General features: G+C 38.1%; 1 protein-coding gene across 2 annotated transcripts in view; it reads right to left on the bottom strand.

Annotated features, from left to right (window-relative positions):
- Positions 1–14,957, bottom strand: part of FHIP2A (FHF complex subunit HOOK interacting protein 2A) — a 41,925-nt gene that overhangs the window by 21,001 nt on the left and 5,967 nt on the right. Inside the window, exons 2-6 of one of the 2 annotated variants that reach the window (XM_024253239.3) lie at positions 11,778–11,856; positions 9,298–9,467; positions 8,040–8,144; positions 7,434–7,556; positions 428–721 (exon numbers count right to left, since the gene is read on the bottom strand). In XM_024253239.3, the coding sequence (XP_024109007.1) occupies positions 428–721; positions 7,434–7,556; positions 8,040–8,144; positions 9,298–9,467; positions 11,778–11,856 (771 nt within the window). Of the gene's footprint in view, positions 1–427; positions 722–7,433; positions 7,557–8,039; positions 8,145–9,297; positions 9,468–10,791; positions 11,685–11,777; positions 11,857–14,957 lie in introns of those variants that run through there. The other variant, XM_063727771.1, reaches the window with a different exon arrangement.

The raw sequence follows: 14,957 nt of genomic DNA, 5'->3' as shown, positions 1-14,957 counted from the left end.
GTTTCACACTAAAAGAAAAATAGATTTTGTCTATTTTAAATGCATATTATTGGCCAAGTGTGAGCTTTGTGCCTGTAACCCCAGCACTTTGGGAGGCCAAGGCAGGTGGATCAGCTGAGGTCAGGAGTTTGAGACCAGCCTGGCCAACATGGTGAAACCCCATCTCTACTAAATATACAAAAATTAGCTGGCGTGGTGGTGCGCACCTGTAATCCCAGCTGCTAGGGAGGCTGAGGCAGGAGAATCGCTTGAACCCAGAGGCGGAGGTTGCAGTGAGCCAAGATCGCACCACTGTACTCCAGCCTGGACAACAGAGCAAGACTCCATCTCAAAAAAAAAAAAATTAATTAAAAATTAAAATTAAAAAAAAAATAAATGCACATTATTGAAATAATGTTGGGGGGAAAAAGTAAGGGCCATAACTCACAGGACTTCTAGTAAGATTTAACAAAGAATTCACTAAATTGTAATCCTGGTTTGGACGAACAACCGAGGCCTCTGGCAGTGAGGTGACACTGAGGTTATCCAAGCTTGTGGACAGGTGATCCATATGACGAGGAGGCTCATCTTCCAATTCTGTTTGCTCCATTCCAGTAGCACCAGATAGTTCCTCTGGTTGACGGGACTGTCCTGTATCTGTTGACAAGGAATCCTGACCTTTTAATGTATCTTCCGAAATTACATTTGGTACTCCTTTGGAAGCCAATGATTTCATCTTATTCTGAAAAGGAATATATGTTTTATAAAATTCACATCAATAACTTTTTAAGCCAAAAATAATATTTTAATGGATTTTTCTATAACATTCCACATGCCTAGCCAAAATAGCAATAGATGTTATGTCACATGAAAATATTCTGACTTTTAACAAACTGTGTTTTAGAATGATTTTACCATTGAATAGGAGTTTATCACACTCCTCATACTAACTACAAAATGTTTTACACTGACCATAAGCAATGAACAGTATTACTGATAATTTGACTACTGCTTAAAACAACTAATGTTAGTGAGGAAAAAAGTTTCAGGAGGTTTCAATTGCAGTTAACTTTTTTTCTCATCACTGGACTACTGTAACTACATAGTCTCAATGTTAATTCTTATAAGATCATAGGGTGGGGCAGGGGGGTTTGCAGGGAGGGAAGTACAAACTTACAAATAAAAATATTTTAAAGTTCAAAAGTTACCAGCATTAGACTGAAGGTTTCCGCAAAAGCCCCCAAATTCTCTCAAATATATAAGCATCTTTTCTAAGTTTTTCCTTAAACCTCTACTCTATAAGAACACAAGAAGCTGGGCACAGTGGCCCATGCCTGTAATACCAGCACTTTGGGAGACCGAGGCAGGAGGATCACTTGAGCCCAGGAATTCGAGACTAGATGGGGCAACATAGTGAGATCATGTCTCTACTAAAAAAATAAAATAAAATAAGCTGGGTATGGTGGCTTGTGCCTATGGTCCTAGGCCTTGGGAGGCTGAGTGAGGCAGGAAGATTGCTTGAGCCTGGGAAGTTGAAGCTGTGGTGAGCTGTGATCATGCCACTGCACTCCAGCCTGGGCACAGAGCAAGACCCTGTCTCAAAAAAATTTAAAAAAAGAGAACCCAAGAAACTACTCAGGGGACATTTTTACCAGTGTCTTTAGGATAAAAATAAGATATGCTTGAAATGCTGGTGCTCCCTCCCCCAATCCACACACCCAAACACAAAGAGAATCTTAACTGAAGCAAATTAGCAAATTATTAGCTTCAAGGCAAAAGTATCTTGCTTTCCATTTGAACATAGGAGCAGAAATCAAATTACACAAGTAGGTTAAAATTCACCATAAACTAACTTCTCCCAGGGCCTATCATCATAGAAACATATTAAAGGCTGAATGAATTCAGGGTTCTACTTCCAAAGTTATATTATACTAATTATAAATCACTTTTATTGCTGTTAAAAGTATAGGTTAGACCAATCTTCTTGAGAAATTGAGTTCACAGAACATATATATTAAAAGAAAACAACTCTATGGGACCTAATGAATACTCCAAACAATTTGCCAATTTCCAACAAAATCAATGGCATATTGGCTGGGTGCGGTGGCTCACATCCCAGCACTTTGGGAGGCTGAGGCAGGTGGATAACTTGAGGTCAGGAGTTCGAGACCAGCCTGGCCAACACGGTAAACCCTGTCTCTACTAAAAACACAAAAATTAGCTGGGTGTGGTGGTGTGTGCCTGCAATCCCAGCTACCAGAAAGGCTGAGGCAGAAGAATCACTTGAATCTGGGAGGCAGAGGTTGCAGTGAGCTGAGATCATGCCACTGCACTCCAGCCTGGGCGACAGAGCAAGACTCCACCTCAAAAAAAAAAAAAAAAACAAAAAAAAACCCAAAAAACCAATGGCATATCACACTCTTTATGAAAGTAAAACATTTCATTCCATTTAAAATACTAGTAATATTGTTGGGAGAGGTGTCTCAAATACGAACAGCAAGAGGAAGGATGCTAGTATAGCACTCCGTCCTTCAATGTTTCTCAAAGTAAGACTCAAGATTGTTGGTGTCCTGGTCTTCTGTGGGGCTTGATAAAAATGCAGATTCCTGGGTCCCATCCAGACCTGCTGAATGAGAATATCTGGAGGTGGAGCCAAGGAATGTGCATTTTAGAAAAATTCCCTAGGTGATGAGGAACTGTGGCTTTAACACTTTGGTTCCTACTAAAACTGTTCCCCTTCTTTTTTAGGGATCTCATCAGTACCCACAACATAGTCACACACATAGCTTCAAAATCTCTTAAACTTCCCTCCCAAATCAAAGATTTGCAATACGGAATACCTGCTAATTATCTCCATCAGGAAATCATGATGACTCAAAGCATCTGGAACCAAAATTATCACCTTCCCCTCAAAATCAGCCCCCTTGGGGCCCCTGTTTTTCTACTAGCAGCAGCCTTATTGCTTCAGGAATTCCAGCATTCAAATCATCCTTTCCCAGCTTCTGCATCTGAGCAGTTACAAGGCCATATAGAGCCTACCTCTAGTCCGAACATACGCATTTCATTCCAACCCACTGTTTCCAACTTGGTCATAGTCCTTGTTACTTCTTGCCTGGGTTACTCCATCAGTTTCCAAATTAGTTTCCCTGCTTTTATCTCTCCTCCCAAAGAATCTGCCATATAAAAGGCTGCTGCCAATTTAACTTAAGACACAGATACCATCACATAATAACATCCCTGCTCAAAAATAGTTAATGGCTCCCCAGTATCTACAAGTAAAAATAAACTCTTCATCTTGTCATTCAAAGTCTTTGACAATACTTAGTCTATCTGTTCAGGTGCTTCTTGCCACCCATCCTAATTATACTGTTTCCTGAACACACCACAAACTTTTATATCTTCATTCCTTATGTTCACCCACTCTAAACATCTGTCAAGGCTCATTTCTCTTTATTTATTTATTTTTTTATAGAGATGAGGTCTTGCTATGTTGCTCAGGCTGATCTTGAACTCCTGGGCTCAAGCAATCTGCTTGCCTCAGCCTCCCAAAGTGCTAGGATTATAGGTGTGAATCACCGCCCCCAGCCTCATTTCAAAGATTACCTCTTCCAGGAGGACTTTCTTGATGACCTAGAGCTGATGAATCTCTCCATCCTATAAGTACTTAAGGAATTTACTTTGTATCTTTCCTTTGATTCTCACCTTACTCTACTTCAGATTACAGTATCTGAACATTCATTTACTGTCTTCACCAGATTGTAAACTCCTTTAGGACAAAGACTGTTTCTTTTCTTTTTTTTTTTTTTTTTGAGACAGAGTCTCGCTCTGTCGCCCAGGCTGAAGTGCAGTAGTGCAATCTTGGCTTACTGGTACCTCTGCCTCCCGGGTTCAAGCAATTCTCCTGCCTCAGCCTCCCGAGTAGCTGGGACTATAGGCACGGGCCACCAAGCCTGACTGATTTTTTGCATTTTTAGTAGAGAAGGGGTTTCACCGTGTTAGCCAGGATGATCTTGATTGATTTCTTGACCTTATGATCTGCCCGCCTCAGCCTACCAAAGTGCTGGGATTACAAGCATGAGCCACCATGCCCGGCCGGCAAAGACTGTTTCTAACTCATCTACCATATATATTTAACCCATAGTAGATGCAAATATTGGCTGACAGTAATGAATAGAGAGAGATGACATTTCAGGGAATACATGCTTGAGAACTGCAAAGCATTTTTGTTCTTATCTATACTTATAAGTAATAAAACTGCATTTCTGGCTGGCCACGGTGGCTAATGCCTATAATCCCAGCACTTTGGGAGGCTGAGGTGGGTGGATCACCTGAGGGTGGGAGTTTGAGACCAGCCTGGCCAACATGGTGAAACCCCATCTCTACTAAAAATACAAAAATTAGCCGAGTGTGGTGGTGCGCACCTGTAATCCCAGCTACTTGGGAGGCTGAAGCTTGAGAATTGTTTGAACTGGGAGGCAGAGGCTGCAGTGAGCTGAGATTGTACCACCGCACTACGGCCTGGGCGACACAGTCAGACTGTCTCAAAAAAAAAAGCAAAAACTAAAACAAAACCCTGCGTCTCCCTAAAGATTCATTCATTTAGTGTTAACTGAGCAGTTCCTATGCATTGTGCTAGATTCTAGAGAAGCTGTAGGGACCCAAGATTAATAAGACAGAATCCTTGTCCTCAAGGAGCATACTGACTAGCAGGAGAAAATAAAATGCACTTAAATAACCAGTGCTGGGGGACTGTAGTAACTGACATTAAACACATATTAATAGTCCTATTCGTTAAAAAAATGCAGACACCTACCACCTCAGGCTTTGGAGAAATATGTCATAAAAACACTGCACAAAGCAGATGTGTCACTAATTCCGAGGGGTGTTCTCTGTAGTGAGGTTTAAATGTAAATGTTTTTCTGAGGACAGATACATACAGTGTACCTCACCATGAACATACATAAGCCTACATATTTCATCTGCTTCTGATCTATGCTATGCACTTAGAAAACAAGTTTCAGAAATTTTTGAGAAAGAAATTCTCCAGGCTTAACTTTGGGGAAAAAAATACATGCATTCCAAGTACACTAAGGTTATCTAAGAAAACTTTAGCAAAAATGAACCTTGAGAAGAAAAATCTCAGCAAAACTGAGATATTTCTCATAAGTATACAAAAAACTAAAAAAAACCTCTAATATCATTATAAATCTTTAGAAATCCAAAATGATAAGACTGTTCTAGCCATTTTGAAGCAAATTTGCAAAAGATGATACGAAATGTAATGCACACGACGAAAAACACACGATGCGCATGATGAGTGTTAAGGGCGTGCGTAGTCCTTACCACCACCTAGAAATTTAAATTCATGAAATTTTACAGCTTAACTGCTTACCTAATTCCAGTTAAGAGTCCAGAAGAGAATCCTAATTTGCTTAGTAATGTAAAATAGAAAACAAACCCATATATTGGAGTGGCTAACATTTAAAAATAACAAAACAAAGACCTAACAACATCCAGTGCTGACAACAACATGGAGCAATAGGAGCTCACGTACACTGTTGATGGGATGCAAAATGACAAAGCCACTTGGGAAACAGTTTAGCGGTTTCTTATGAAAATAAATATACACTTACCATATGATCCAGTGATCCTACCCTAGGTATTTATCCAAGCGACATGAAAACCTAAATCCACGCAAAAATCTGTGTGTGATGTTCTTAGTGGTTTCATTCACAATTGTAAAAAACTAGAAATAACCCAGAAGTCCCTCACTGGTGTATGGATAAACAACTGTGGTACATCCATACAATGGTATAGTACTCAACAACACAAAGGAACAAAATCATGGATGAATCTCAAATGCAATAAGCTAACTTTAAAAAGCCAGACTCAAAAGCCTAATTACATTGCTACGACTTTTTGGGAAAGAGAAAACTATTGGGATGGAAAATAGATCGGTGACTGCTAGGGCATAGGGGTGGAGAAGGGATGACTACAAAGGATCATGGGGTAGTGTGACGGAGCTGTTGTACATCTTGACTGTGGTGGTCACACAACTGCGTTCCTCAAGCGCACAGAATGCAGACTGAAAAGAGTGAATTCTATTGTATGTAACCTATATCTTAATCCAAAAAAAGAAAAAGAAAAATTTATTTATGTATTTTGTATTATTTGAGACGGAGTCTCACACTGTTGCCCAGGCTGGAGTGCAGTGTTGCAATCTCGGCTCACTGCAACCTCCACCTCCCAGGTTCCAGTGATTCTCCTGTCTCAGCCTCTCAAATAACTGGGATTCCAGGCGTGCACTACCACACCCGGCTAAGGTTTGTATTTGTAGCAGAGACGGGGTTTCACCATGTTGGTCAGGCTGATCTCGAACTCCTGACCTCAACTGATCCACCTGCGCCAGCCTCCCAAAATGCTGGGATTACAGGTGTGAGCCATCGCACCTGGCTAGAAAAATATTTTTTAAAAAACTGAAAAGAAGGCCAGGTGTGGTGGCTCATGCCTATAATACCAGAACTTTGGGAGGCCAAGGCAGAAGGATCATTTGAGCTCAGGAGTTCCAGACCAGCCTGGACAACACAGGGAGACACTGACTCTACAACAAAACTTAAAACATTAGCCAGGTGTGGTGGTGCACACCTGTAGTCCCAGCTACTTGGCAGGCTGAGGTAACAGGATCACTTGAAACAGAGAGGTTAAGGCTGCAGCGACCAATGGTCGCGCCCCCATACTCCAGCCTGGGCTACAAAGCAAGTCCCTGCCTCAAAAAAATAAAAATAAAAATAAAAATAAATTACAAACAAAAAGGTAAAAAGACAAAAACAACATAATCATTTTTTCTAAAATATTCCAAAATGACTTCACTGCTGAAAAAAAGAAGTGAATGAAGGCAAAAAGTACAAAAATATGTTTTTTACTTTAAATTTAGGAGTAAAATCCAAAATATCACTTGATTTAAGTAAACTATGATTTGGTGACTATGGCTATCAAAACAGTACAAAATACTACAGCAATCCCAACTGCTGTGAGGTTGGAGAGATAACTCGTGCTTTTTTTCCATCTTGTCCAAATCTGCACATGCCATCCTTATCCCAGGCCAGATTTCCCATGCTACATACTAGGGCAAGCTTGGCTGAAAATATGATAGCATATTAACTTCAGTGACTTGTCTATCTCTGATTCAACCTTCAAGCTGCCCTCTTTTACGCCATGACTTTCTATCTGTCCAGTCCCTGTACTGCCTCATATATCTGGCTCAACTGCATTCTTTGAAATTCTTTTTTCCCAGGAGAATAAAATAGTGATATTAAAGGAAAAATAATTCTGGGAAGTAAAACAAGCTAATAACCTGCAAAATAGAGCTCCTTCTAATATTATTCACAGAATTCAATTTTCATAATGATCTTAATATAACTATAGTTTGAAGGTTGATAAGAAGTATATCATACCTCTAGGAAAAAGTTAACCAGGTAGGGGTCCTGTTTCAGCTTCGCACACACAATGCAAAGAAACTGAATCTCTTCATTTTCTGTTGGTGTTGCTAGGACTTCACCACAGAGTCTAATTAATTTCTGTGAAAACAATTGTTTTTAACTTTTTAAACTTAGGCTACTTTTTACAAATTTGTAAAATAACCATTCATTTACCTTAAGGATATTTAAATTTTTCATATAATGCAAATATCCTGCATTAAGCAGAACACTAATGATATTTATAATTATCTATACCAAAATAAACTTACTAGTGGTAAAATTTTCAAGTTCATTACCATAAATAATTAACGAGTTATATAATAAATTCTCCTTCAGATGTCATGGAGGTAAAATCCAAGGAAAATTCACGTATAAAATTTTAAAAGAGAATTAGAAAGACTGTAAGTACACTGTAAGTACACTTAATGCTATGTGATGCATAAAAAAAGCTCAAGTATTTGCTAATTTGCATGTTAATTCTGGAATAATTTCATTATTTTTACTCTCAGAAAAATAATATAAAATTACTTCAACATTCAAAGAAATCAAACCAAATAATTTTATGTAGGGGGAACAAAATACCTGCACTGGCCTGTGCACGTTAATGTGTGGAAGTAGTGGCTGCCGGATTCTTCCCAGAAGTTTCGTATAGAAAACCAAAACCTGCTGTTTCATTCCCGGAGGACACTGGGTGTAGGAAAAAAGGAAGCCAACAGGAAAACAACAGACAATGCAAACACATTTACTGAAAAGCTTAAAAAACTGGAGAGACAATGTATATGAATGTATTCCACCTTGAAAAGACAATGCAACTGGCCAGTTAATAACTGTCAGAATAAAATTTTCAATCAAATATTAATGACAGGTATTCTAGAAATAATATTGTATATCCGAGACCATAATACAGCATGTGAGACCACAGGCTCATGTAGTTACAAACAGCATGGTGATAATATGTTGTCGAGATTAGAGCTTGGTGCAGTCAATGTCCACCTGTTTATATTCTAAATGCTGGGGTAACATGAAACTGTAATAGTTAACTCCCTGCCAGAACAAAGGCAAACTCTCTTTGTCATGAAAATGTGTCTATAGGTTTCTTTTGTTTTAGCCTAATTTTTTTTCACATATATCATAGAAATTCACAGAACTATACAGACTTTTAGGGCTGGGGAGGCCCCTTAGCAAACACTTCCTGGATCTTAAAGAGGAGGAAGATTAACCAAAGAGACCTATGATGGTCACAGTGTGATAATAATGATGTCAGGACTGGAAGCCTGGCCCCCTAATCTGAACCCAAGGCTCTCCCATTCCCTCACTCGGCCACACGGCTGGAAAACTTGTCTCTATAAGTAATTTGAAGGTTTTGCAATACAAAACATTATTGATATCATAATTTCAGCTTCGTAAAGATTTTTCAAAATTAATCAGGCCTAAAAAATATAAATTGGCTCCACTTAACAGTTTCGTTAGTGTCAAAATAATCAGTGACATTCTCTTCCAGGACTATGACAAATAATTCCTATTTTTCAATCCTATTTTAACTGATTTCCTTCTATCTCTTTTTTTATTCTGAGCTTATGTACTTGAGTTTATTTTCATAAATGTTTACACTGGAATTCTAAGCAGCCAAGTACTAGTTGTTGTCTAGAGTGTTTGGAATCTTTCTGTCTCTATGGACATATTTGTATAGGCTACATAATTTTCTTTTTTCCACAATCTTAACTTGAATCCTGCCATGTTCAATACGTACTTTATAATCAAGTATTTGGCAGCTTCTTTATTCATAAGACATGAATGCATGTACTAATGCCCAAGAGCATGGTGTGGATTAGGAACTTACATCAGCTTTCCCCAAGGTGTATAATGTTTCCAAGATCTTGTGATGGAGCAAATATTCCATACATGGCCCCGTCTCCCCAGATTCCCGTTCATTTTCTTCTTGAACCAGTATATCTAACATCTGTTCCAGATGTGATGGAATATTTGTATCGGTCACTGGGGCTTTATCATCTAAACAATAAAAAACATTCATCAAATATTTAAACATTTTTAAACTGCATATTTGCACCTAAAATACTCTGTATTTCCCTTTTCCTATTCAAACTGAGAAAAATCTGAACTACACACTTGAGTGAGGTTTATAAACACAGTATGATCAGCTCTGCTAGAATTTAGATGATTCATTTTGTCATATTCTTACCCCAAAACTGAATTAATATTCTGAAATATGGCTAGGCACGGTGGCTCACGCCTGTAATGTAATTCCGGCACTTTGGGAGGCCGAGGCAGATGGATCACCTGAGGTCAGGAATCCAAGACCAGCCTGTTCAACACAGTGAAACCTCCTCTCTACTAAAAATACAAATAATTAGCCGTGTGTGGTGGCGGGCGCCTGTGATTCCAGCCACTCAGGAGGCTGAGGCAGGAGAATCTCTTGAACCTGGGAGGCGGAGGTTGCAGTGAGTAGAGATCGCACCACTGCACTTCAGCCTGGGCGACAGAGCGGGACTCCATCTCAAAAAAAAAAAAAAAAAAAAAAAAATCTGAAATACATTCCATAAGCTAACATTCATCTATCCATAGTAATTCAGAAATAAGAGCTGTTTATGTGGGAAATGGGGACATGACCAGGAAAAACACGTCACATCAAAATGTTCTATGTGTACTTATAACTAAAATTTTTTTTTCACTTAGCCAGTTCAGAAGATCTGAATTTTAAGTCTCTTTAAATAGAAATAGGTTGGCCTTGAACATTAAGGCAAATAACCTGGGATATATGAAGAGGACAGATTCTGTTTTGGATTGCTACTATGTTACTTTGTAGGATTGGGAAGTCTGTCACTTAATGTCCCTAATTCATTTTCTTCTATTAAAATGAGAAGCCAAAAGGAAAATCCTCTATTAAAATTACTGACATCTCTCATTAACAGACAGCTGTTTTCCAAAATCTGTTTTTCAAAGTTGTTTCTCAGGAGAATTTTTATTAAATATTACTGATTTCTTATAATAAAATAAAAATTTAGCGTTTTTTTTTAACATATCACAGTTAGACTCAAACATCACATGGTTTTATCAACCCATCCTTATTATACTAAGGTTAAATTACTCTTAAAAATGTGAAGTTTTATAGAACATTTAAATACAAAATATGTTAGAAGTGCCAAATTCTTTACTTATGTCTCTATTTTCATTTACTTTGTACTTCTATAGTTTGAACAACACAATTCTGGTATGCTATGTACTGATATGCTGCTTTGTCTGTATGTATACTAACACAGACAGAAAACCATAACACTAAGCCTTATGGAGAAAACAATGTATAGAGAAGGGTCACCTTTGTTTTCAGGAGGACATATCTATCAAGTTTGACATGGTCTGGGACAGTCGTTAAAAGCATGGGCCCTGGAGTTAGATAACTTGGATTCAAATCTTGGCTCTGTCACTTTCAGCTGGAAGAACTGGTGCAAACTATGTAAGCATCAGTCACCAACATCTATAAAATGGAACTAATAAACACTAGTGAGTACTGTTATATGAATTCAATGAAATAATAAAGCTCAGTCCTTAGCACAAAGAATTCAAGAAATGTTATGTCTCATTTCATATTCTAAAATGAGTAGCCTAGTGCTAGTAAAAGATGATTTGTAAGTTTACCTGTAATTTACTTTTTAAAAATGTGTTTTCCCCATAATTGTAGCCTTTATATACACAAACACTCCAAGAAAGAATGAATGTTCAAGCTCTATCCACACTGGCTTCCTTAAAGTTCCTGGGATATGCCAAGCATGCCACATGCTCTGGCCTGAGGGTTTGTGAATTAGGTCTCATTCCCAAGACACCCTTCCTCCAGATATCTAACAGGCTTGGTTCCTTTCTCCTTTAGATTTCAGCTCACAAGTCATACTGGGCAATGGAGGCTTTCTCTAACCTAAAATAGCCAACTGTCCACTCCCACCACCCCAACGTACTCTTTAGCCTGCTTCATTTTCCCTTGACGCTTATCATCTGACACACTGTACATATTTGTCTATATACTGTCTGCCTCCTCCCGATCAATACATAAGCTCTGTGAGGACAGCAGTGTTGTCTGTTTGACTGACTGTTCTATCCCCCAGTGCCTCAACGATGCCTGACACATAGTAGTACGTGCTCAACAGGTATATTTTTAAATGAGTGACTGAATCTTAAAGACAAAGATAAGATTGTCTATAAACTTAAATGTAAAATAACTTTGAAGACTTATTAAAAATATTTTAGTATTTCACAAATTTTCTGTTTAACTTTCACAAATTTTCAGTTAATATCAGCATTGTTCCTTACCTGAAGTCTCTATGTAGTAATGGGTAATTGCCTTCCAGTGATAAACAAAATCTTCTTGTAAAGGAAGAGAAGGTGCAAGCTACACAAACAAAAGACCACAACAATTAAGAAAACGGCATTGAAAGTTTCCCATAACCTATAACTCTGTATTTATCTATTACGATGCAAAGGTAGCATAAAAATAAGGGGTGAACTTTGTTTTTATATGTCAGATATTAAAGAGAAACAAAATAAGTCAAATCCAAGAAAGTAAAAATGAGTTATCAAGAAAGAGGAAAAACATATTTATCAACATTATTATTAAACTACAGTATCGAGCTTTTTTTTCCTCCCCTGACACTTTCTTAAAAGTAGGTTTCAGGCCGGGGGCAGTGGCTCACACCCATAATCCCAGCACTCTGGGAGGCTGAGGTAAGTGAATCACTTGAGGTCAGGAGTTCAAGACCAGCCGGGCAACATGGTGAAACCCCATCTCTACTAAAAATACAAAAATTAGCCAGGCGTGGTGCCGTGCTCCTGTAGTCCCAGCTACTGGGGAGGCTGAGACAGGAGAATCGCTTGAACCTGGGAGGTGGAGGTTTCAGTGAGCCAAGATTGCGCCACTGCATTCCAGCCTGGATGACAGAACGAGATTCCATCTCAAAAAAAAAAAAAAAAAAGTAGGTTTCAGAGGTATATTACATGAAAATGTACCAATATTATATTACTGACATATCAGTAAAATGAAATTACTAATAGCCAGGAATCTTTGTACCTAGGACTTTGAAATGCAAAACAGTAAAAAGCTGCTATGTAATTAGTTCCACATCATCACTACTAAAACATATACCAAAGTCAACTTCGTAATCAGATTAAAACTGTACCCTACATTCAGTGACATATAAATGTAAATCTTTTCTTTTTTAAGCTTGGATTAGGCAGTGCATATTTTTAGCAAAATAACTACATGAACAAGATACTAACAATTTAAATTCCACAAAGTCAAAAATGCTCAACATTTTAGCTCTAAAACTTACTTCAGAAGTTTTATGACCAAAATTATATCCCCTCAGCCATCTTATAGCAAACCTACGAGTATTTCAAATGTGTGTTAAATGGATAAAAAAAGATTTGCATACACTTTCTACATTTCTTTTCCTTAAAGAGTGAAAGAGAGTGAGAGCTCCCCTAGTCCTAGTGTTGTCAGAGGCCTTTGAACCACAGCAACTCCATCTTGAACAGGAGCTGGGTAAAATGAGGTTAAGACCTGCTGGGCTGCATTCCCAGGAGGTTAGGCATTCTTAGTCACAGGATGAGACTGGAGGTCACAGGTCCGATATCACAAGATACAGGTCATAAAGACCCTGCTGATAAACAGCATTCGGTAAAGAAGCTGACCAAAACTCACCAAAACCAAGATGGTCACAAAAGTGACCTCAGTTGTCTTTACTGCTCATTATACACTAATTGTAAATGCATTAGCATGCTAACAGCCACTCCCACTAGTGCCATGACAGCCTTCAAATGCCATGGCAATGTCTGAAAGATACCCTATATAGTCTAAAAAGGGGAGGAACCCTCAAGGCTGAGAATGGCCCACCCCTTTCCCCAGAAAGTTCATGAATAATCCATCCCTTGTTTAGCATATGATCAATAAATAACTAGAAAAATAGCCAACTAGTAGCTCTTGGGGCTGCCCTGCCTATGGAGTACCCATTGTTTTGTTTCTTTACTTCTCCAGAGTCCATTTTCATAGACTTCCTCTAAACAGATGACCTAAAAGAGGTCATGTTATTCTTGCACTTCTACTGGGACCATTTTGATTTCTTGGTGTCCTCAGCATCCACCTCAGAGCTGGCAACCCTGTCGAAACAATTTCCGAACTATTGTCCAAATTATAAATATTGGTCGTAAACATCTTAAGTGTTTCAATCAAGAAGATGAAATGTATTTATGGAATAAAATAGACCTGAAAATATTTCAACAATTATCAATATCTTCCACTGTAAATAGTACTGTGTTAAGAGAATAAAATATTCACCTTATTTTCAAGAAAATAAAAATAAAAAAGACTGCAAGAAAGGAGTTAAAATCTTTGGGAGTACTTTAACTTCAAGGAGAACATGGGGAGAAAAAAACTTATGGGAGACTGAGGGAAAAAATTAGGAAGAAAATTAAGAATCAAAGTATTAACTTGGGAAAACAGTATCATCTTCCTGAAATGTTTAGATAAAAAAAAGTTTTAATCAGCCACTTGTTTTTAGAATGTTCTCAAAATACATAAAACCTCTTCCTAATTTTTTTGGACCTGACTTCTATAGACTACCTTTATATAGTTAAGTGCATTCACAAGTGGGACAAACCCAAATGAAATTTGTTGTTTCAGGAACTGTACCTAGATTCTTAAGTGTAAATGCTACGATTTGTTAAATTTTTCCAAGGCAACCTCCTGGGTATATGAGGAGTTACAGTGTCCCTTTTCCAGATTATTTCAGGAGTGGGATTTAACTGTATTTCAAGGGAATTGAAACTGTATTCTCTGGTCACTAGACAGAGAAGTCTTACTGCATTTCTGTCAGGACCTTTGTTGTAGGTTACAGTCAAATTCAAAACAGAATGGTGTTACTTTGTGAATACCTCCCTCCAGGAGTTAGATTTAAATAAGAAACCTATTTAACTAGAGAGTTAAACAGTTCTAAATTGCTAATAACGTAGATTAGTAACAATCTTTTTCAAACATGAATAAATTTCCTTATTTATGTAAAACTTTCTAGTAAACTTGCCACTTTCATTATTAATTCTAACATGCAAATTACCTGTTTTATCATTGCATAAAAACACTGATGCTCTGAGTTAAAAAAAAAAATGTGTGAATCAGTACCAAGAAATTCCAAGTTAACTTTTTACAACAAAGAGAATTAAATTTTTAAAAATTCATGCAATGACTATCTCAACCCCAAACTGACATGCAACCCTTAACTAGACTTTGCTTTCTCTGCAAAGCTTGACCAGGCTCTTCCTGCCTAGGATGAAGTCCCTATATATGCCTTGATACTCTTTTTTTTTTTTTTTTTTTTAAAGACAGTCTTGCTCTGTCGCCCAGGCTGGAGTGCAGTGGCATGATCTCGGCTGACTGCAAGCTCTGCCTCCCAGGTTCATGCCATTCTCCTGCCTCAGCCTCCTGAGTAGCTGGGACTACAG

The sequence above is a fragment of the Pongo abelii genome, chromosome 8 (genome assembly GCF_028885655.2).
Source record: "Pongo abelii isolate AG06213 chromosome 8, NHGRI_mPonAbe1-v2.0_pri, whole genome shotgun sequence".
Classification (NCBI taxonomy): Eukaryota; Metazoa; Chordata; class Mammalia; order Primates; family Hominidae; genus Pongo; species Pongo abelii.
The sequence above is the reverse complement of the archived record's forward strand: the minus strand, read 5'-3'. Positions and strand labels throughout refer to the sequence as shown.